Source organism: Ambystoma mexicanum, chromosome 1q (genome assembly GCF_040938575.1).
Source record: "Ambystoma mexicanum isolate Mex_15411 chromosome 1q, UKY_AmexF1_1, whole genome shotgun sequence".
In the NCBI taxonomy this organism is placed as follows: domain Eukaryota; kingdom Metazoa; phylum Chordata; class Amphibia; order Caudata; family Ambystomatidae; genus Ambystoma; species Ambystoma mexicanum.
Window position 1 is genome coordinate 1410148462 of NC_090922.1, and position 24159 is coordinate 1410172620.

Below are 24159 nucleotides of genomic sequence, written 5' to 3' on the forward strand. Positions count from 1 at the left end.
TGAGAGGAAGAGATCTCTATTTGAGGTTATGATATTTGGCCCCAATAAACGAAGACCCCTAACATGAATTCCTACTCACTCCCACCCCTGGAATATATACTATGCTTGTTTGCACACTTTGATACTCTTATCCGAGTTGTTGCATGGCCAACACTCACTGACCATATAATCCACTCCTAGCCACCAACACCTTTCTCCCCCCTCCCCCCCTGATACTTTCGTAGTGCCTGTGATGGCTTGGGGGGGGGGGGTCTACTCTTGTCTTTCACACAAGGACATAGGGGGTATCAACAAATGTCCTTGAAGCAATGGCATTCCATCAACAGAGAGCTCCTTCTTGATTTCCCAGAAAACCCAACACACTCTTTCTCTTTCGCTACAAACTTCTTTTCGGACCATCCATCAATAACCCAATTTCTCGCCTTGGCCAACACTTGGTCTTATCCTAACTGTTCTTCCCATTCTTGTTTTGAAATCGTCCCCGTCAAGGTTAATAAACACTGGCAGCTACCTCCTCAGTTTCCGTATCCACACTTCTTGAATTCTCCATCAGCATGCAAGACAAGAAATCAGCAATTCTATTTTTAACCCCTGGCACGTGTTCTACTCTGAAACTAAGCTCTTGAGTTCTGAAGCTCAACCTTGCATACCGAGGGGTTGCCTTCAGCATGCCCTTGACTGACAATACCTCCACTAAGACACACACACACACACACACACACATGCTAAAAACGCTTGCACAAACTCTGAATACTTAGCTACAGTTTCTGTGACTGTACATAAGGCAAGACCAACAATTGGTTTGTGACCGTTCAATTTTTGATATAGCACCTCCGATAACTATTTAGCCCTCCGATCCACGGTCACTATTGTAGGTTCTCCCAGCACAAAGCCTCACAGCTCTGACGTTGAGCAAATACCTTCTTTAATTTATTCCACTGCTTGTTCACACTCCTCAGACCACTCGAATCATGCAACCTTCTGCAACATCAGGATTTCATTGAAGTTCTTGGCCAATTTACTGTAATAGGCCCAGGAACTACCCAACTTCCACTTTGTTGGCTGGTGTTTTGGCTTCGCTAATGGCTTGCATGGCCCCTTCCTTAGGCTGGGATGGAGTTTATCTTTGGTGGATTCGCTGTAGTGCTGAATATGTGTTCCTCGATATCTGCCATAAAGAGATTGTATAAGGTTGCAGCCAGTGGGCATCCTTGTTTTAGTCCATTATGGGTGTTGATGGATTCTGTAGTTGACCCTTCTTTCGATAGTCTGACCTTGATTGATGTTTTAGAATATAATAGTTTGATAGGTTCTAGGATGTCGGGCAATTCCATGTTTTCAGTTTGATCCAAAGTTTTTCCCTTGATATGGCATCAAATGCCATGTGTAAATCAATGAAGGCCGTGTGTACGGTGGTATGGTTTTTGATGGCCTCGTGTTTGATTAGATTTAACAGTATTAGATTGATGTTGGTTCCAATATTTGCAGTGAAGCCAGTTTGTCTGGTGGAAAATCTACCTGTGTCAGTTGCCCAGATGGTCAAGTGCTTTAGGAGGATTGGTGCACACAGTTTTCCTTGGGGATCGAGTAGAGCGATCGGGTGAAACTTCGCTGGGTCATCTCGGGCTCCTTGTTTGTGTATTGGAATAATTATCACGGTCCTCCAGGAAGTTGGAATTTGGTTGTGTGTATCAGATCTAGAAGGTTGCACATAAACATTGCCCATGTGGAAGGGTCTTCTTTGATGACTGCATTGGAAGTGCCGTCAGGCCCGGGTGCTTGAGGCGTTTAGTTTTTTGATCACCAACATGAAGTCATCGTGATCTGCGTTTACTTGCCATTTTGTTTTGATAGGAGTGCTCTTGTCAGTTGCTTGCACGGACCGAGCTTTGTACATATAAGAAAAGTGGAGAGTCCAGGCTTTTTGAGGGACGTTGGCCGTCAATTTATGTTGAATCTGAGAGTTGTTGTTTAGTAATTTCCACAGTTGTCTCGCATTGTGGGACTTGTATGTCTTCATAATGTTTTCAGCGTCCAATTCTTTTATGATTTTTTGGGGGATTTTCTCCAGTTCGAATACTGTTTTACTTTCTTCGCTGTTTCGAGTTTGTTCAGTTGACGTAATGACTTTCTTAGGAGTTTTTTCCTTTCGGCTGTTTCATCATTATGTGTGTGCCGATGTTGTTTCAGGGATGTTGTTCGACTCGGTTTTTTGAAGGGTATCAAGATCCATTGGTAGTTAAGCTTGTCCGCATCTTTTAGAACAAAGTTTTGAAGGGTCTTCGGGTGTTCCATGAGCATAATGACCATGTGACACCTGGGTTAATTGATGGTTATGAATCGCAAGTTAGGGAATTTTCTGAATATATGAGGATTCGTTGTCGTATTCCCTTCTGAATGGTCGCTGGTAGCTGTTAAACCGTTCCATGTGTTGTGTACGATGCTGGTTAGACGATTGCTTTGGCAGCTGTCTGTAGGTGCTCTGAGAGCTAGATGCTGGTTTTTCATCTAGTCTTGGTAACGCTGGAGCAGTTCAGAGCTAGTTGAACTGGAGTTACCTGGTTCAGTTGTGATACCGTCTATGGTAGACCAGCAGTTGAAACCTAGCTTTCTGAGTTGAGTGTGCATTGATAGTATCAGTTTTAGGTTGCTCAGATCCCGCAGCTCTATGTCGATTTTATCTAAACTGCTATCGTCTTTGAAGATTAAAAGATTTATGTCCTTTGAGGATATCTGGGCAAGCTGTGGTATTACTCAAAATAGATGCAAGACATTTGTTCTGTTTAGAATCAGAGCATCTGGGCCTGTTGAAGATGTATTCGATGCAGATTGTATAGAGCCGATTTTGTCGTAGTGGGTTGACAAAAGAAGGAAAGGTACAGCTATCATCCGTGTGGCTGCTGGTTGAAAGCCCCAGTGTGTCATTTGAAATCTGCTCATAGGTTACAGAATCTGTTGCACCTATTGTTATTGTCATGATGCTCAGAGATGCATCCGAAATTTCTTCGTAGCTATGTTGAGCCAAAAGGAGGAATATTCGCCAATGATTATAAAGCTCGAGGCTGTTGTTGGATGTGGAGGAGGTGATGTGTCTGGAATTTGTGGATCTACGTGGATAGTTAGATTGAGAAGGTCTTCGGTGGTGGGTGTGGGATCATCTGGTAATGCAGTCAGTGTCTTCTTTCCAGGAGGCATTGTCAGTTCGGGCTGTGGGTTTTGGTTTGATTGTGGAGCAAGGGGTTTTGCTTTTGTTTTTTGGTGGGGCGTTAGATTCTTCTGTGTTTTTCACAGTGCGTAGAAAGGCTCTTGAACCCGTTTGCTTCTTATTGGTTTTTCCGAAGTTTCCATTGTGTTGTCGGATGCTTTCTTCCCTTTGGAGAAGATCTGATCTGTGGAGTTCTTGATGGACAGATTTGAGGTTGTTGGTAGGACAATGGAGAAGTTGGCAATGGCTTCTTTTGAGGAGGATTATGGAAGTGGTAAAATCGGGTTTACAATGTCTTGACCTAAGTGCGGGATCAGAGGGGCTGGTTTGGATTGTTCAGTGCTTGGTCCAGAGAAAGTTAGCATTTGGTGTTGGTGGTGCACTGTCAGGAGGGAGAGAACGTCAGATGTTAGCTGGGATTTTTCTTGGCGGTCTCCTCTTGTGATTTACGGTAGTATTTGCTGCCATCGGTTGGACTGTTCTGCCTCAAAGTTCAAGCGGGATTCAATAGTTGTGATGACATTTTCTGTACAAGTTTGTTTGGAGTGAATCATAGCAAGTAGAGTGGCTTGGTCCCGAATAGTGTCTTTCATATTTTCTTGAAGTTTGAGAAAAGGTATCATTGATTGTGATATTACAGAGCTCAGCATATTTTGTAGGTCCAACATGGTGGTGGGTATTCTCGGGTTGTTCTGGTCATCCGAGCAGAATTCTTCCGTGCTGTGTTTGTGTTTTTATCTTGTGTAAGTTTTGGAAGTAATGAGGGGGTTGTTGTTTTTTTGGTTGTAGATCTGGAGTATATGATATGATTCATCTGAGTCGTAGGAGTGATTTGGCAATGGTCGCGACACAGGAATCCAAGTTTTGCTGCTCAATTTTGGGATGGGTTATTAAGGGTTTGTGCCGATTTGTTGGTTTTGTGCATGGAGTTGAGGTTAGGTTTGGTTGATGTTTGCCGGTTAAGGTTCCGAAAAGTTTCTTTCATTTTTCTACATTTGTCATGATTGATTCAATTTCGGTAATGTCCATAGAGAGCCCTGCAACTTTGACTGCTTCTCTGGTTGGTTCGATTTCTAGTGGTTGAGAAGTTTTAAGCGATCTATGTGTTTGTAGCCAGGATAATTTCGCAAGTATTGCTTTTTCTTTCTTTCTTGTAGACGCCTATGGGATTAGCGTAGTATGAAAGTGGACATTGAACTTAGTTGCTTTTTGGTGGGTTCCTGAAGTTCTCAGTGATCCGTTTTCTGGTATTTGGATAACGGATTTGTATGAATCTGATAAGTGTAGTTTAAGTGCCTGGTAGAGTCTGCAATCTATGGTATGGACGGGAGCCGCGTCAAGGTCGCAGAGGAAATGATACGAGGGTGCGGCAGCGGCGCCGCAGAGACAGATGGAAGGCGGGAGAGACACGAAAGGGATCTCGATTCAGGAGGATAGAAAGGTAAGTTATTTCAGCGGTTGCCATCAGCCTTCCAGAGACATGGGGAAAAGGGGGGTAGCGGGGGAGAATCAGTCAGGAATAGAGAGCAAGATTGTTGTTTCGGCAGTTGCCGTGGTCCTGTACTCACTAAAGGGTGGAGCGGAAAGGGTAATCAGCACATCAGCAGGATCAGGTCTCACAATAGTTGGAGTATGTACAGGGGAGCTGAAGCATAGCTCAGTACTGCCAATAGCAGAACTTACGATTTTCAAAGGCACAGTGCTGTTCTATTCTGTGCGAGAGCTGCCGATGGAGCATTGCTCAGACACACAACTAGGAGGCGGGGGCTCTGGTTGCCTCTGGGTGCCTCTGAAGCGCTGTAGATGAGGTCACAAAGAAACCTGGTGAGCCTCGTAGAAACCAGCAGTGGGTGTACCTTCACTGGTTTGCTAGTTCGAGGAGCAGCGCCGCAGAGCCCAAAGACCAAAAGACCCTGCAGCCGACTCCACGGCCCGCTGGGTATTTTGAAGACAGTGATGGTAGCAATAGAGGTAGGACTAGCAAGTCTCTCAGTAACAGGGGTCTGCAGCAGGAACAGGAGAGAGAACCTTCTCTGACAATGACCAAAAGACTCTGCAGCTGACTCCACCTTAGGCTTGTACCCTTGTGTGACAACTTGACTTCTGCCCTGTGCAACTATATAGGACCTCACTCACTCTGGATTCTAAAGTCTCAATGATCTTCCCATCCACCAAAACACTCCACTTCTTCCCCCACTTTGATCTTTGAAACGCAGAGGAATATCGCTCCTTCCTTCAATAAGTACCGGTGTGCGTACCCCTTCAGGCAACCAATTCACAGCATGAACCACTCAGGGTATTGTGTCTCCACGGCAGGGTTCGAAATTGAGGGGAGCTGAGAGCTATTTAACTCCTACCTGTGGCATAGAAGAGCCTGGTTAGCTCAACAACTACCAGGAGCTACTTTTGGCTCCCCAGACCAACTACTCCAGAACAAACAGCATTTAACCCATATAAACAATATTGAGATATATATACACAGTGAAAGTGATGGCTCAGTGAAGGAGTGCGCAGATGGGCACAGTCCCAAGAAAAGCAAAATGCCATAGAAGCTGCATGAAAAAAGGCAAGAGGCCCAAGAGAGGAGGGGAGGCTCCTTATGTTGACGGGCACAATCCCAGGCAATACTGTTGAAGCTGGAATAGACCTGCCTAGCTACAAATAAAAAGTAAAATTGACAGGGGCATCCCAGGCAAACTGCATAGAGATACAGAACCCAGCACAGGCATTATCATGAGCAGATACTCCGAGGAGCACTCAGAATGCCAACATGCAAGTGGCATTGGAATGAGCCAGGCAGTACAGAAAGTCCTGAGTGCTGGCAGGGACCCATGCGCGAAGAGTGGGGCATTATGGAAGACCTTGTGGCTTTCACGCAGGCATAGCAGAATAGAGGACCTAAGCTCGCAGAGGCAAAGGGGGAAGAAGGAAAAAGGAAAAAGACCTGCAGGGTTCATAGCGCCCAGACCACATAAGAGCAAAGGTGACAAAAGAAAGGCAAGGGCAAGGGCCAGATATGGCCAAGATAGCTCATGACTGCATGAGCAGCGGAGTCAGACAAGCAGAGCTCGCAAGAGTCGGAAGCCTCCTCATCGAGTGCCGGCAGAGGGCCCAGGGGCAAGAGAGGCAAACTTGTGATCAAAAAGCCTCATGGTGACAAATTCGACCCGGATGCCTTAGTGCAGAAAGGAAAACATTACAGCTTAACTGAAAAGGCAACTTAGAGCCCCCCTGATTAAGGATGCCAGGAGGAAGATGAGAGCGGAATGCCCCAGGCCCAGAGTTCCAGACGAGGTAGCAGAGACAACCGAAATTGTTGACCTTATGCTGACCTTCATGGGAAGGCATGGCAAGGACATCAAGAAAGGCATGGATTGCTCATGGTGGTCGTGCCAGGACAAACTACTGGACGTGGTTGGCATCCGAAAATATGGCAACTGGCAGAGGAGGCTAAACAGAGGAAAGAGGTCATCGATCCAGAGGTCCTCTCTGGCTGGGCTCAAAGGGCAATATGTCTCCTGGGCAATGTGAATAGCTCCATCGCTACAGAGAGAAGGTCTATTCTCATGAAAATAGATTCTAAGCTAGGGGGAACTGGCTCCATCAGAAACAGTGCAGCAGCCAAGGGCAAGCTATTTGATGAGACCTTTATCAAGAACATGGCGAAGTTTGCCAGCATGTACACCACGCTGGACAAAGCACAGGCCTCCCTGAAGATGGGAAAAGGTTTTTTGACAAGGCCGGCAGAGGCAAAGGTCGCTTGGCCAGCCGGTACCCCTAGTACAGGCCCTCCGGTCATAGAGCACACTGGAGAGAGCAGGAGGACCGACGGGCCAAACCCTTCTTCCCATCAAGGGGGGAGAGTGGGGGAGAGGCGGGGGCATAGGCAACAGCAGCCAAACGGTGCAGGTGAGACAAAAGGGAGCTCTGGCAGGCGCAATAAAAGCAGGGATTCTTCCGGTGGGAGGGAGAGTAGCACTGCATATGCAAAGATGTTTAGAGCTATCCTCAGGCCCCTGGGTTCCACAGAGAATTCAGGGTTTTCACTTAAAATTCTGGCAGAAACCAGTACAAGAGCTTCGCCCAGGCAGATTAAGTTCAACAGAGAGGACTAGGCACTACAGTGAGGTAGCAGCTGAGACAAAAAAAAAAAGCCATCGGCCCGGCTATCGGGAACCAAGAGGGATTCTTAATCAACTTGTTACTAGTGAAGGGCAGACGCAAGGTCAGGCCAGTGATCAACATGAGAGCACTGAATTCATTCTTGGCATACAGGCACTTCAGGATTGAAGGAATTCACCTACTGAGGGACATACTACGAAAGGGGGATTAGCTTGCGTGGATCGATCTCAGGGATGCTTACCCGACAGTCCCCATTCATCAAAGTCAGCAGCAGCTGCTGCAGTTCCTCTAGAAGGGGCAGAAATACCGTTCATACGAGCCTCAGCCCCCTGGTGCTTTACCAAACTGATGAAACCAGTGATTAGGCACCTCAGAGACAGGGGATCAGATTGATTATCTACCTGGACGATATATGCATAATGTGCCAGGACAGGGAAATGATCTCAAGACAAGACAGGATGACGACAGAATTGTTACAGCAACTAGGGTTCTTGATCAACTGGGAGAAATCAGACTGACTCCCGTCCCAGTCGATGGAATTCTTGGGATTTATTGTGGAATCTGTGAAAGGCACACTCAGCCTACCGTTAGATAAAGAAAATTATGGAAAGGGATAGCCAGACTGGTAGGCCAACTGTCATCCTCAATTCAAGCCCTCTTTCCAGGCCAGCGGCACAACCGGGCGTTGCAGCATTTAAAGATAGAACATATCAGTCAGGGACTATACCAGACAGGGACTATCATACAAACAGAAGGTCCACATCTCACAGGAAGCGAGGAAAGAACTACAGTGGGGGCATCACCACATGGAAGCTTGGAATGGCAGGGCAATATCTGGCTCTTCCCCGGACCTCGTGATAGAGTCGGACGCCAGCCACTGGGGCTGGGGAGCCAGATGCGGCGATCAGTCGACCGGGGGCAGGTGGTCAGAGGAGGAACTAGCCCTCCAAATCAATTGCCTCGAACTCCTAGCAGGATCCTTCGCAGTTCACTGTTGGATTGGGAAGGGGCGAGATGCGCCATCCTGCTCAAGAAGGACAATGTCTCTGCAGACAAGTACATCAACCAACTAGGGGGGACGAAACCCAGAATGCTGAAAGAGATAGCCAAGGACTTTTGGCATTTATGCTTCCAGAAAGGAGTCAGCGTAATGGCAGAGCATCTGCCGGGAGAAATGAACCAGATTGCCGACTGGAACACAAGGCGAGTGATGGAAGCTGGAGGAGTCAGTCTTCCAGGAGATCATGCGACAGAGAGGTCCATGTCAGACGGACCAGTTAGCTTCGAGACTGAAGTAAACAGTCTATAGTTATTCATTTACATTATTTATAAACACGCTAAGGACGGCCCGAAGGCATGGTAGTGCCAAGAGGACACAAAAACACACAACAGTGAGAATCCGTTAAAAGCAGAAAACGTAAGAATAAGTCATAGGGACAAGAAGAGTCCGATTATTGAGAGGCGTTTACTCAAACAGATGGGTTTTCAATCTGCTTTTAAAAAGATGTAAGTTGGTACATGACCTCAGTTCTAGCGTGTGATGCTAGAAATGCATCGGAGGGACAGGGCCTCTGTATTCTTGTCCTTTATTGCTTTTTATCATGTGTTCCGTCTTGTTTTCCGCACAGGAGCTCATGTGGGACTCCTAGCAGTGCAGCTCTTCCTCTCTTTGGTTTGGTGAACAGACCCTTGGGATTCCCGGCACCCATGGGTGGGAGTACAACCCTGTACTCCTACTGTATGGTTTTATCCTGTGTGTGGCCCACAGAGCAGGGTACGGGCTGGTGCCAGCTCTGTGCTGAATTGACAGGTGCCCTGAGCAGCCTCCATTTTGGTATGCACAGGCCCTGTCATTGGAATACGTGGATGCCTGATGGAGACAAGATGGCCCCTGTGGCCTCTTGCTTTCCATCGCCTGTTACCTTGTTTCGTGAAGTCCGGGAAGCCCTGTCTCTGTCCCTGCCCCCTGACTGGCTGTTGGGTGGAAGTGCCATATATGGTATTGTGGGGGAAGTCCAGGCCAGACCGACTGGAGCCTTCCCAATGACAGTATGTTGTGGGTACGCCCATGGGGTGGGAGCTGGGTGAATGGACCGTGTGACGAATACACATTCCGTGTTATGGGTGTCTAGTATCTGGTGTATGACAATGACTGAGACAGCCCTGCCTGAAACTGGTACGAATGCAGTGTGGAGTGCTAAATGGTTGGGTGCTTGTCCGAATCCAGATTACGTGTTGTGAGTGTCTGGATGGAGAAGAATGGTCTGAATGCACTGGGAGCCCGATTGGAAGGGCATTCAGGCAGGCAGCCAAACAATTGGTTGCCTGAGTGTGACCCAGCAGAGTGAATGGGAGATCAACAGTATATCTGCGGGCCTCTCACTGATGGAAATCGTTCAGAATCGGAAGTTGTTACTTGATGCTTAACCTTGAAGCCCACTGGAGGAAGAAGAACTGCTGCTGCTGTCCGTCACTAATCTGAAAGCTGCTCATCCTTCAAAGAACTGATCCAAGAGAGGACCTGGCTAGGAAACCTCTTCCCGAGCTAAGATGGACAATCGTACACCAGCTGATCTTTGCCAAAGTTCCCTTGTAGACAGACCTACGAAATGTTGCCGACAGGAGAAGGGGACTGCTGAGGAGAATGTAGACGAGCACCGGACAACCGTTCACCATCCACCGTTGTCGCCGACCAGAGCCGCAATGTTCCCTTTGCCTAAGATCATTTGATTCAACGACTCCCATGCTCATCACCGTTGACAGCTTTCGTCCTGCCGGAGAAAGTCAAGGCCGCCGCCGACCGAGGAGGAGAATCCGCCGGTGGGTTTCCCACCACCCGAAGACCTCAGAGATGCCGACAACTACTGAAGCCAGCCAGGCGACCCGCCGCCCTTGCTGGGACAAATTTCTACATTGACTCTGTGCAGCAACAAACACTCGTCAAGGTGCACCGCAAGCCTCAGCTTGCAGGACGTTTTTGACCAATCGTCAACAAGCACTGCAAGAACCGAAGCTGCTGCCACAAAAACAGTGTTCACCCTTTTTCTTCACGGAATCTCGATGACCCGTCACTCCTGCCTTAAGGGAGTGCACTCAAGAAGGGCCCGTGGACGACTCACCGAAGAACTCTACGAAACCAGGTACTCTGGGACAGTAGAACTTTTATAGGAGGAGATCAGACTAATAGACGATATATGGACTGGGCTTGTATTACATCTTCATATACAGGTTGCCCAGGTTGGGGTGGGGGGGATCCTCACACAGAGCAGTGTCTAGGTAACGGGGCCAGTATTCTGCCTATTGTTTTAACCAACCTATTTTCCTCCTAAGTCTGTGGTTGATATCTTTTGCTGTATTGTTTCGTATGCTATTTGAACTGAGTACAGTTGATGCATTTTAATGGAATCAGAGTAATCGTGGTTCCACCTAGAAACTGTATATATTTACCATTTTAGTTAACAGAGCACAAAATGTGTTATTGTGATTGTGTACATAACGTGAAGCTTATTTATATAAAGACTGTTTTCACTAACAGTGTGTGGACATTCCTTTGTGGGTGCTTGTGGACTACACTGTACTTAAGAACCAGTCCGCATCACCTCCTGAGAGCTAAGCCTCGATTGCTCGTCCACTGCTACCAACAATAGAGAATCTTGGCTGGGGTGCTCTGTGCCTCTCCTCTGCCATGTAGACAGCAGGAGTGCAGACGCCCCCCTGCGGTGCTAAAGCGGCAGTAGGTTGCACAGACATGGAGCAGCATGTGGAAATGATCTATACTCCACATAAGACAAATGTGCTCTCGGAGTCTCTAGTAAACCAGTATTGTTTTACCTCAGTACTCTGTGTCCCGAGAGGGGCGAGATAAGGCTGGCCAAATACTTAGGAGCTTGCCCTGAGATACAATCACGCACAATACACATCACACGAAGGTTGATACGCTATGAATAAGAAGCCAATGTAATGCTTTTCTAGCCGTTGTAACATGATATCTCCTTTGCAACCCTACCACAATGTGCACAGCATTATTTTGGATCACCTGCAACCGGGTCAATTCCTGTTTTGAAATACCAAGCAGAAAACGGGAACAATAATCAATCTTGGCTCCGATAATGGCACGAGCCACTGCAGCACAATATACTGAAGACAAACGGCCGCAGCTGAGCCAAAAGCTTAAGATGATAGATAGCATGTGCTGGAGACAAGATAATTAACCTGCTTTTTCATGGTCAATTCCTGATCCAAGATCACACCCAGTGTCTTGACCTTATTCTGGGTTTTAATATTGCAATGAGCAATTTTTAGAGATTAATATTTAGCATTAAGCTTCTTCAACTGCGTTGCAGTGCCCAAAATCAAATGTTCGGTCTTGGAACTATTAAGGGCCAGCTTATTCACTTGCATCCATGATTGGAACATTTTGTAAATGGCGTTAAGCAAGACAAGATCACGCGTGTAATCACCAGTCATGGGCTCAAGACACTGTGTGTCATCTGCATAGTTTGCGTACACCACACCAAGTTTATCCAGTTGTTCAAATAATGGGATCATAAAGATGTTAAAAAGGGTGGGTGCCACGCACGAGTGGGACCCCGCACAAGACAGTAAACTCCTCAGACACTGGGTTATCAGAAAAGACCCTAGCGCTACGTCCTGCAAGGGAGGATTTAACACACTCCATTGCTGGTTTGGAGAAATGCACAAAATTTCCGTTATCTCTCTGCCAGTATAGCGTGATCCACAAGATCAAACGAGGCAGAGAGATCCAAGAAAATAAGCATTGTGAATTTGCCTTCTGCCATAGTTTGCATTATATTAGTCTTGAACTATAAAAGGGTAGATTCTGTACTGTGGGCCTTTTTGAAACCAGATTGTTTAGACTCCAAGATGTCATGGGCGGCCAGGAAAGCTTCAATCTGAAGATGAGCCACCTTGTCTAAGATCTTCAGCAGGTAGGGAACATTCGTGATAGGGGGATAATTGCCCGCTATACTGGGATCAATAGAGGGCTTTTTTTTTTTTTTATAAGTGGTGAGCGCCATGCTTGTTTTATATTACTTGGAACAAGGTTTTCCTTAAAGGAGGCATTGATGAATTTTGTAAGCAGGGGCACCAAAGTGTGAATTACAGGCTTTAACGGTAATAACCGGGCAGACAATCACCACTACAAATGGTATACTTAAGATTGCCCAGAATCTCAGACAAATATTCCTCTGAGATGGGCTAAAAAGTAAACTCTGGAAAGTTTTTCGGGGCCATTCCAGGTTTCTTAGCTGGAGACCAGACACAGAAGCAGTAGCGACAGGCACCTTTCTCCAGGTCTGGGGAGCAGCGACGGAATACGCGTTCCTGCCATTTGCCATGATAGCACGAACGCTAGCGCAAGTCAGAAGACAGGAAGCAAGAGGGATTCTTGTGAACCCCAATTGGAGAGGTCAGGCTTGGTTTCCAGACCTGCTGAAAATGACTTATGACACACCAATCTTACTTCCCCAGAGAGAAGACATAGTGCTGGAACCGACAGGGGAGCATCACTCGCTGGTTCAATCATGGAATCTGAGCCTGATAGCCTGGGCGATTTCAAGAGATCCTGGGCCTTTCGGGAACAGCTCAGAAATTCATCAGAGAATCCTGGACCCCGGGGACCAGGAAAGCTAACAGAGTTGCATGGCTTAAGTGGAGTAATTGGTGCATGGAGAGAGGAAATGTGTCCCGTTCTAACAGATGTAATTCACGTGGTGATTTTTATGGCTAGTCAAGCGGCGCAGGCCAAGACGTACAGAACGATTAACACCTACAGATTGAAATCTTGGCCGGTCATGATTATGTCGAGGGGAAACCTGTGGGAGTACACCCATTGGTTTGTAGGTTATTGAAGGGAGTTAGATGTATGAGACCTCAGACTCCGAAAAATTCTCATTTTGTTTTGTATTCTTTATAGTTGAATCATTCAACTTTTCCAATATAATACTTAATATAAAAATAAAATAATTTCACAATATTCATAATTTACATATTTAAAAAAATACAATTGGAAATTAAAATTCAAATGTAAAACAAAACAAATATAAACACAAACATACATGTAGACACGAGAGAACACTCCCTTGAGGTTCCAGTTAGGCTAGGCATTTGTTTCCCCATTATTGTACACTTCTGTCCACATACAAATCAATGAAATCAAACAGAAAAAATAAAATAGAAAATCACATCAAAGAGTCACAAAACATAATTTACCTTTACAAAATTGACTGTGATATGACTGGTCAATAATCCATATGGCATTCAAACAATCATATATAAAATATTTCTTCTCTCTGTCATAGGGACCTAGATTGACTCCTATTCAGATAGTTTACCGTTTTAAAGCATTCAAATAGTTGACAGTGGCTATTCTTATTCCTATTAGGTGAGCAGAAACAATTTTCCATCGCAAATCCTGATTTACTTCCACCAACAAAACAATACTTGTTTGCAAAATGTATTTTCCTAAGGGGGACCAGATTTGGACATTCAATGATTAAATGATACAAGGTTTCCTTCTCATTTTTAAGTAGACAGAAGCTACAGATATTATCCGACTCCTTGATTAAGCATCTGTCAGCTAGAACTGCCCTCGTTAGCCATAAGTTAAATCGCAACCGCATAATTGCAGAACGAATGGCCAAAGATGGACTTTTAACTAAATTTGATGTAATTGTTCGAATTTTTTATGAATCAAACAATTTCCATCAAACTGTTTGCAAGTTAAACAGAGATCTCTTGTCCGAATCCAATTGATTCGGAACATTTGTAACTTGGCTTTCATCTGATTCCTGACAAGAAGGTCAAAAGTAATGTTTGCAGTTACTAGAGTATCATAAATACTGCAGCCACCTTTTGGGACATACACGATTGGATGACAACAAATATGATGAGAACGTGTTCAAAAGAGTGGTTGAGTCATTACACATAAGACACTTTCTAAACAAAGCACACAAACGCCAACGATACTGGGCAGCCAATGAAATCGAAATCAAACCAAGTTCATAGCAAATCCATGTGACCGGTACCCCCTGTGGTAAATGTAAAATCCGTCTCCAGTGGCTTATAATTTGTCAAATATATGACCTTCAATCATATCCAGTGCAAGAGTGCATTTTTGGATATAGTAGGTCCAAGCCGGCATTATTGTAAACTTTTGATATTTTCTCATTATAATTTTATTTTGGGATATCACTATCGCAACTTTTGCTGCAATTTTAGTATATGGCTTTGATTATAATGACTGGTGTCAATAGTCATACCTAAGTAAATGTATTGACTCACAACATCAATTTTAACCTCCTGGATGGCCCAGTGCATTACGTTATGAGATGTCTTTTTTGGAGCGTACATGAGGATTTTGGTTTTCTCCAAATTAATGCTTAGATTATTATCTTGAATGCATCGAGACAAGACAGTTAATATGTTTTGAAGACCTACCAGGCTTTTAGAACAAAGCACTAGGTCATCTGCATACAACAATGCTGCTATGGAACTCCCATCCAATTTTGGCGCATCCGTTATCTGATTACTGAAAACCTCTTTGATGTTGTGAATAAAAAAGCTGAACAGAGCTGAAGCCATTATGCACCCCTGTTTCAAGCCTCTGGCAGTTTTAATCGCCGGTGAGAGTAGTCCTTCTGCATCGAGTCTAATCTGTATTGATTTTTCTGAATGTAGTGCAAAAATAATATCTTTTAATGTTGATGGACATTTTGCTATGGACAATTTGGTCATTAAGACCGCGAGACTGAGTCGAATGCGGCATTGAAATCAACGAATGCCAGATATAATGGCTGTTTGCTGGCTCAGGCTTGACTTTTAATCGCACTTATACATGTCAAATTGATTGATGTACCCATACCAGGCATGAACCCCGTTTGATTAGGCTCACGTTTCTCACAAGTTTTTGTCCAGGAATTAAACTCCTTCAGAACTTTCCTTGCGAAGATCTTGCCCGGTGCATCCAACATGGCGATAGGCCTGTAATTACTAGGATTAGATCTGTCGCCCTTTTTGAATATGGGTACAACTATTAAGTTCCACCGGGAATCAGGTAGACTTCTGTTAATTACATAAGATCTAAAGATTATGTCAAGAATATTTTCCCAAAGGGTTGGATTTGCTTTAAACAAAGTTGCTCAAGCCATCAGGACCTGCCTCTCTGGATTTACTTGAGGGCTTGATTAGATCTTCAAGAAGTGTTGGGGAGAACTCTAAGTCCCATGATCTGGCTTCTAGAAATGCATAGATTGATTTCGCAAGACCTTTATCACTATAAAGTGCTGAAAGTGATGTATCCATTGTCACTCCATGACACCATTAATCTGACAAAGATTTTGTTTATCATGTTCTGCATCATTTAATAATGACCATATTTCTGCAGTGCTTTTATTTTCCTGAGTCTGCAACAACGCTGCTCTTCCTCAAATCCAGTTTTTAAATTTGGTCTTTGCTCTTCTAATAGCTGGAAACTGGTCTTTAGTCAGAAGTAATCGAGTTGCTCTTATTTCTCGTCTCGATTCAGTTTTACGAAGTTTCACTACAGGATCAATTTGATGTTTGTGGCAAAATGCATTTAGATCATTTCTCCTGAATACAGTTCTATATTTATTAATAACGGTAACATAAGATGGGCTACTAGTCTTTGCTTGAATTTCCAAATCATGTTCCAACATGTATAAGGTCTTCTCCGACCATCTGAATCGAGTCTTAGCATTGTTGACAATTATATTCTGCTTCATTTTGTTAGGAGTATTAGTTGGCTGTTGTAATTGCCATGGCCATATCATAGAGAGCAAGTGATGGTCGCTATTTGCTTGTTGCACAATCTTGAACTTGTTGATCAAATAAATTGTCATTATATATATATATATATATTCAATGATATTGCGTATAATTCCACGATGCCAAGTATTTTGCGGGGGTACATCTCCTGGAAGGGCTCCATTCCCTAGTCTGAAGTTCCTGTCAGCCATGAACGTGACCCAGCTCTCAACTTGTTTAGATCTTAAATTTTTTCGGTCAGAGATGCACTTTAAATTGATGTCACCTACAAGTATAGTAGCCGATACATCTTTTGACGCCAATATCAAGTCCAAGAGTTGTATTAATTTGTCATAAAACGCATCATCTGTGATGGCGGCTGGATTTCTGCACATGTTGATTAATGTAAAGACCGAATTTTGTAATTTGATCTTTACCTTTAGTAAAAAGTCGTTTGGTGCAACCCATAAATCAATGGTCAAGCCACCGCTTTGCTTAACAGCTACCAGTAAGCCTGACGTTGGTCTACCACTAGAGCCCTTAACTGCTGGTAGCAGTACTACATCATGATTATTCCAGATGGGATTGGTTATCAGCCAGATTTCCTGTAGCACTACTATGTCGTAGTCCTCAATGCAGTTACCTTTTTTCCATTTGCAGATGGCAATGTCCACGAGTGTTCCAGGACGCTAGGCTGATGTTCTGTGTACAAGACACTAATTGTTATGCTTTTGTTTCATACATGAAGTCTCGTACTTGCTTCTGTTGATATATTTGAGTTACGTACTCGTTCTTGGAATTTATTTGTTCATCTAGTTGTCCTTTGGCATGGGGATCCTGTGCTATGATAAAACCTAACTTGAATAGGTCCATCTTGGCTTTCCACAAAGCATTCAACACCACCCTTGATGGTATCCATAAACGTACTATTGAAAGGTCTTCATCAGATAAAAATCAATGTCAGATGTTGATATATCTTCTAATGCTGGAATTTCTCCAAAAATGTTTAGTACGCTCGTCCGGCACAGGTCGAATTTCAGATATGGAGCTACGCGACATTTCAATATAAGTGAAAATCTTCTGTGATTTGTTCTTGAGTTCGTTGTAATCGGTGTGTTGGCATTGTTCGATGATTTTTCCATATTGAGTTGGTGTCTAGAATTCAATACCTGTGTGCCGGATTCTTTACAAGATCTTAAGTCAGTCCTGTCTTCCTGACCACTTTTGGTTTCTCTGGATAGATTGTTATTTGTGCTTGCAGATTCTCTCTGATGTATTCATGAGATCATTCTTTTTAAAATACGCATCCAGATACGACATTAATAATTCAATGCGTGCGTGTTCCTCAGATGAGTCCCTTGCGGTCTGGATTGCAATCTGTTGGTTCAATCCTTTAACTGGTGTGGCAGTGAATTCTACCTGCCTCACATCGACAGAAGAACTAGCCTGTTGGCAGTGCTGTGTAGAGTGAGAATTCTGTGAGCTTTTAATTTCGAGCATCAGTGATGTGTTGCTTCGCACCCATGCCATGTTTGTCTGATGGGACTGCACCCATGTCTATCTTCAATGGTGAATGCATTGAGGCAGTCGCATTTATGTGTTGGGCATTCATGTATGCATCAACTGCTCATCTAATATCTTGTCTCCTTTGGGCAAGTGATGGATCCTGTGCACTAACCAGAGCCACTTTCGATTTCATTGGTACAAAATTCGCTGCTTTTTGCCGTTTACCAAATTCTAGGTTTTATGAGCTATTTGTCAATGTCATGCCATCGTTTAATGACATGTCTTCGATCATGCACACTGGCAGGGGAGGGACACTGCTCTGTTCAGCGGTAAGTTCTAAGCCACGCTTTCATTTGTTCTTTGCGTACTAAGGTAAGCCTCAACTTCTTTTCTGATGTTGACGACATTGTTCATGATACACATCGTCAGTTGCTCCTTTAGTTGGATTCCTACCTTTAGACTTTTTCCCCAGCACTGTTCTTCTTGTGTGGGACTTCTGTCAGGATGCTTACAGCCGGCCATGTGGTTCCATTGGTTTCTATTTCAGTAGCAACCTGGCGTTCATTTAATGCCTTCAGAAATTCATTCAAGGGAACATGCGTCAAAGTATAATTTCCTTGAGGCAAATCATGGCTGTTATCGGCATTCCCATGCTGTTCTTGAAGTGCATCCCGTTGTTCAACCTTTTCACCTTCTATTGTATTTTTCTGTGTTGTGTGCTTTTTTCCTAGCCATGCCTTTCGCACTTTCACAATTTGTTTTGGCTTAGACAGTTTTTTTTTTGCTTTTAGAAAATATATCAAAAAGTACACCATTTGATGGCAATGGTGTTGCATCCAGTATATTATCTTGTAAACCTGGGTCAATACTAATCCAAGAGTTGTTTTTGCGCGAATCGTGACTCACAAAGATCTATAGCACCCCCTTCAGCTTCTACCACAACAATCACTTTTTTAAAGAATGGAACAGCTGGCAAGGGGCCCTCCACAGCTCGCTCGCTGGTAGCTGCTGTGTTGAGAGTCGAATACTTAAAATTATGCTTCTCATTGTGTATCATACACTCACGTGTTCTTCTTTGTCTACCGCAATCCACTCTACAATATGTTGAATTGACTCGGATTGTAGTGTTATCTTGGTCTCTAATGTTTCAAATAGCTTGAAGAGACTTGGGATTTTCATGTTGACAGCTGCTAAGGTGATTTCTAGCATGGAAGGTTGGTCGGATGACCTGGTTGGTAGAGGCTCCACTCAGGGAGTTATATTTCGACGTGGAGTTGGGTGCACATAAGATATGGCTGAATCCCCTGAAGCTATAGTGCTATTCGCATTGGGTGTGGAAGTAGTTAATGCTTCAGAGATATTGGAAAGGGCATAATTACTAGCATGTATAGATATGTCCGATATAAAACGACTAGTATCCGGGCTTTCATCCACCACCCCATGAATGGGAATGTCTGCCGGCGGTAAGCAGGGAGAAGCCCAGGTTGTACCTAGTAATGTGTCATCCGAGACGACTAGTCCCTTGTTGTTAATTAGATCTACACGAGGCACTTTGGAAAGCGCCAAGGAATTTTTAGGGCACTCATCAGTGTGTTGCAACTTATCCACAGAATGCATTTCAGCGTCGAATACAGGCTGAAAATGATCTGGAAAGAAATTTCGAATATCAGATATTTGGATGTACGAGGAGCGTGTTACTGGCATGAGAGTAATGGCCTTATGCGAAATACGCGTAGCCCTGCCTCCCTTCGCTGCTTCCCCTCCCCTAGTCTGCGGTGAAAATAAATGAGTTGGCATGTCTGTTTTTAGAGAATACAGACGCTGCAACATAATTTCCAACACTTTCATAATTGCTATGCGTTTGTTATATGAAACGAACCGTGACTTATTAATGCAGTGAAATGACAAGAAAATGCATTACCATGGATCTTGTTAATCCGAGGGCAGACTGGAAAAAGTAAAGGACACACGAGCACACAACACTGCGGCAAAGTGGTCCATTCCGGTCCTTGCCTCGGTGCGCGCGCTCTGGTGATCGCACGTTCCGAATGTATCACAAACACAGAAAAAAGGGGTGTGGCCTAGACAGTTAAGGCAACGGATACCTAAAGCAAGTAAACAAATCTAAGTAAATAAATCAACTATCCTTGTCTAATATATAGTGATTATGCTGTTAATAGTCCATTAAAGTCCATCACCTTTCCATAAAGCTGTGTATGAATGCCAAATAAAACGCTCAGGGACGTGAGTGCAGTACTGAGAATGTTCGAATCATGGCAAGACAACAAACAACTATCTAGAAAAGCTCTTTGGACAAAACTGACTACTTTGTTGTGTTTAATTGATAGAAAGATCCACGGGGGTTTCATTTTACATAGAAAAGAGGACTAATACAGGTATTAGGACAGTAGATTATGCAGCTTTTCTGGACCGACCCAGTCAGATGCCTGAAGGCGTACGAGACCATGGAAGAGCAGTTCAGGCCTATAGCAGAATCTCAATTGCTGATAGCGGTGAATAAGCCATTCAACGCGGTGGCGTCAGCAAGATGGGTAAAATGGTGTATGGGCCAGACAGGCATTGATGTGGGTCAGTTTAGTGCTCACTCGACTAAAGTAGTCATGGCATTTACGGAGCATGCCTGGAGCACATTTTGAAGGCGCAGACTGATCAAACGAAACAACGTTTAAAATGTGTTCTTTTAGACCAGTAGATCATGTGTCTTCGTTGGTGGCAAGTAAGGTTCAAACAAGCATAATCAGAGCCTTAGAGTCTTGACATAGAATACAGATTTTCAACACATTATAGAAAGTCATGATTCTATTGAAGACTCTGAGGCGGAGGATTATTCCACCCATTCAAATCGCTAGTAGTGGTATGAATGATAACATGATGTTGACTGATGTACTGATGTATTGTTTATATTAATGAAGACGTCACTTAGATCTGCGATTGCCCACCCGGTCTGGACGAGCTGTTTCATTACTGTTATATATGTTTCAACATGTAGAATCTAAACTTGCGGCTTCATGAGGAGTGATCGATGGTGTCAGAGTTCAGGCGTTTACCGGTTGGGACACAAGTTTCAGTTGTCGTCCAGCTTCAGAAAGAGGAGGAAAGAAGCAAGTTGGGGATGTTTATTGTCGACTTGTGCGATTGGACTGTGGGGATCACGTGGATTGTTAAACCTGTGGAACACAACAAATTTGCATACGTTTCATGGACATTGTAGTTCATTTGTCAGTTTGGTGTTACTGTTGGCTGCTCAAGAAGTAAAGAGTAGAACTGAGCATAACCCTTCGCCTCCGAGTCATCAATAGAATCATGACTTTCTATAACAAATGTGTTGAAAATCTGTATTGACATGTTGTTCATATGATTATGTGATCTCAGATTAGCTCGACAGTAGTAGTGTCAGCTCCAAATGTGCAGAGCTGTGACATATTCCTCTATAATTTCCTCTTGTTTTGCTTCCTTGAATCGAAGTTACAATGGAAGCAACAATGTATTGCTATTTTGGTCTTTGGGGGAATAGTAGGAGTTTGTTTCTCAGCTGTTAATCCTTAGTGGTCTACTGCCCCTAACTTGTTTCCAGTATTCTTCCGAGATTGCCCAAGGAATTGCTGGTTCTTCTGGGTCAGGTAAGAAACATACAAGGTGGGTGTACAGTGAGAGTTTTTTCGTTCACCTTGGTTTCCTTCTTTCTTTTTCCCCCTTCCACTCTGTTTCTTGCGTTCTTGCTTTCCAGTGGTGTACTGCTTCCATTTCCACTGGCATAAATGTTTTGCTTTCCTCTTTATCATTAAACTTTTAATGTACATCCACCTTCTTTTGTTTATTTAGTCCAGCTTCCATCATTAGTATGCCTTATTTCTGTCTGTTTCTTGGCAACCAGTTCAATAGGAATGCCAAAACACTGAGGCTCAAGCGCTTCAGTACGTGCCTCCCAATGACTGCTCATTCTCATGCTCCTCCTCGCTCCTGGCCATGAGCTACTGACTTCGGTGTAGCTTACCCTCATGCATGGCAGTGCGTCACTGATTCTGGTGGGGGGAAGTCTGCTATAAGTCGGTCAGCTAATGTGGCACTCACTGCTCTTCCCCAACTAGTTTGCAGGCCTTTGCTCCTGCTTTCCTGAATCCCAGCCACAGGTCCTACTCTGTATGTCAAGAACGTTTTGTCCATTACAGGGCTGTACCCCCTCGAGAGGCACAGCTTCACCTTAATGATGCACAATAAGGCCAAAGCACGTGTCAGGGGTTGCTTTTGGTACTCTTGTTCAGGGGAGAATTGCCCAGCATTTCGGTGCTGGACTGCCCTTGTGGGTGGGACCAGACCGATATGCAAATGCATATTTCTCATCTGTGAAGAGTGTAGTGAGCAAAAGCGTGGTTGTAGACACTCCTCAGTGGGAGAAATTCCATAGAAAAGGGTATTTGACCCATGTTTGTTCTCAGTAGAGGGGCTCCCACAACCTTGTGTAGTTTGACTGTGGTGTTTTCATCATCGCAAAAGTTTTTTCTTTTGTAAGAAAAGCGTTTTCTTTTGTGTTGTGTGTTTGGCTAGGGGTTTGGGGGGCGGTGGATTAGAAAGGGGATTGGGGATAAACCCCCCTTTAAAAAAGAACCAAAAAACAGCCAAAATATCTGCGGTGAAAACATCACAGTAAAAAAGGCCATATTGGGGGGTTTGTCCTGTTCTGTTTATTCTTTGCATTTTTGGACTTGTAGCTCGAGATTTATAATGAGAAAACAAGGTATAAAATTCCCTGTACGCAAAGAAGAAAACAACAAGCCAGTAACATAGCTCAGCATGTTAAGCACTCGCTGCCGAGATCTGTATGTGGTCTGCAGGTCACAGCTGCAAATTCCCAGCAGGGCCAACTCATCCTGAGGTTGATAAAGGAGTACCAACTTCTGTTGGGCAATAATAATTGTACATATAAATGTTCAAAGTACAAATTGCAAAAGAACTACACATACATTATTATCGCTAAGAACGTAGATATCCTTGGAGCTGCATAAAGCTTGTGATTGACATACTCTGCATTTACCCCTAAAATTATCTTTCCAGAATGATCAGGGTGTGAAACGCAACAATGCTGTTCTTTTTTTTTCCCCGCATGATTGAAGCTAGGATCAACATGCACCCAGTGGTCGAAGTGGGCGGGAGCAGTGCTCCTCCATAGCTCTCAACTCACACGCTTTTGGCGGGTGTCACCCGCCTTGTAAAGGGCTGAATCACCCGCCAAGCCTCATGCACGCCCATTCATTCCAATGGGCCTCTCACCCGCCAAAAACAAAATCGGGTGATTTCACCCGCCTTTGCAGCACAAATGGTTGAGAGCTATGCTCCTCTACTTCTTTTAATAAAGTTTTACTGTTCCTATACTTTTATTTTTAAAAGAAACCGTTCCGGAACAGTTTCGTTTTAAAACAAAAGTGTAGCAAGAAGTTTAAACTTGCACTTCAGTGCACTGCACAGGACATTTCCTTAAAGAGCAGGCAGATGTGTTTTGGGGTTTTTATTGTGCATGGGCAGGGGCGCGGCGATGGGGTCTCTGGGGAGTGGTGCAGGCCAGTAATGAACATAGTTCCACTACTTCTTTTCGTACACTTCGACCACTGCATGCACCTCACAAATTTGAATCCTGGCAGTGCTGACTTAGCCCTTCATCTTTAAAAGGGCAATACATTTAGTATTCTTAAATTGAGCAATTACAGCTATTATAGCAGTGCTTTTAAGCAGTAAAATGCCGTCATGAAATACCATACAAAAATATATTTTATTAAAATATTAAAAACTGACAATCTGGCACTTTAAAATTGTTTGCTTAGAGCTCAGCATTTAAAGGGGTTTTAAGAAGAATCTGCATTAGAGCGATTTGTAGTTTTAATAAAGTTCAAATATAGTTTAATGAAATTAAAATGTACACATTGGAATTAAAACCTAGATCCCAATTATTTTTAAAAAGAAAGCCAGGGACTGGAAAAGTGGGGTCCAGTAACATGGGGCATCGGCTAGTATCTCCTTGGTCCAGTGACACTATCATCACTCCCTGCCACCATGCTCCCGAGGGCTTCGCATTCGCGCTCAGCAAACTCACCATGTTAGCCCGGCAGAGCCACTGCCAGGGGCTGCTCCTGGATGAGACTCATGTCTCCATGGCAGACCCCTCTTCCTTGGTAGGAGTTTACTGTAGCATTCGCTTCCCTGATGTTGAACGAGGCGCGCGCAAGCCTGCGCAGAGCAGGACAACACAATCAAACTCTCCCGGTCTTTGCGCGCTTTGGCTTCCGGGAAACGTAGTTCTGGGGAAAACACTGTCATTCATAACTTATATTACGACGGCCATCTTATAGTGCAGGCAATATGCATCGTTCATACCTCTTAACGCTCTTAACGCTCTTAACGCTTTTATCTAGCATATCATTTTACAAATTCTACTTTCTTTAAAATAAGAATGCGAAAATACAGATTAAACTGTGCATTGGATAGTTAAAAAAGGTTAAAATAAAAAGTACGTTAAAACCATCAGG

General features: G+C 44.1%; 1 protein-coding gene across 2 annotated transcripts in view; it reads right to left on the reverse strand.

Moving 5' to 3' along the window:
- Positions 1 to 23863, reverse strand: part of RAD54L (RAD54 like) — a 454404-nt gene extending 430541 nt beyond the window's left edge. Inside the window, exon 1 of one of the 2 annotated variants that reach the window (XM_069642281.1) lies at positions 23727 to 23863. In XM_069642281.1, the coding sequence (XP_069498382.1) occupies positions 23727 to 23729 (3 nt within the window). In that variant the 5' untranslated portion in view covers positions 23730 to 23863. The remainder of the gene's footprint in view (positions 1 to 23726) is intronic. The other variant, XM_069642283.1, reaches the window with a different exon arrangement.
- Between the last annotated feature and the right edge of the window lie 296 nt (positions 23864 to 24159).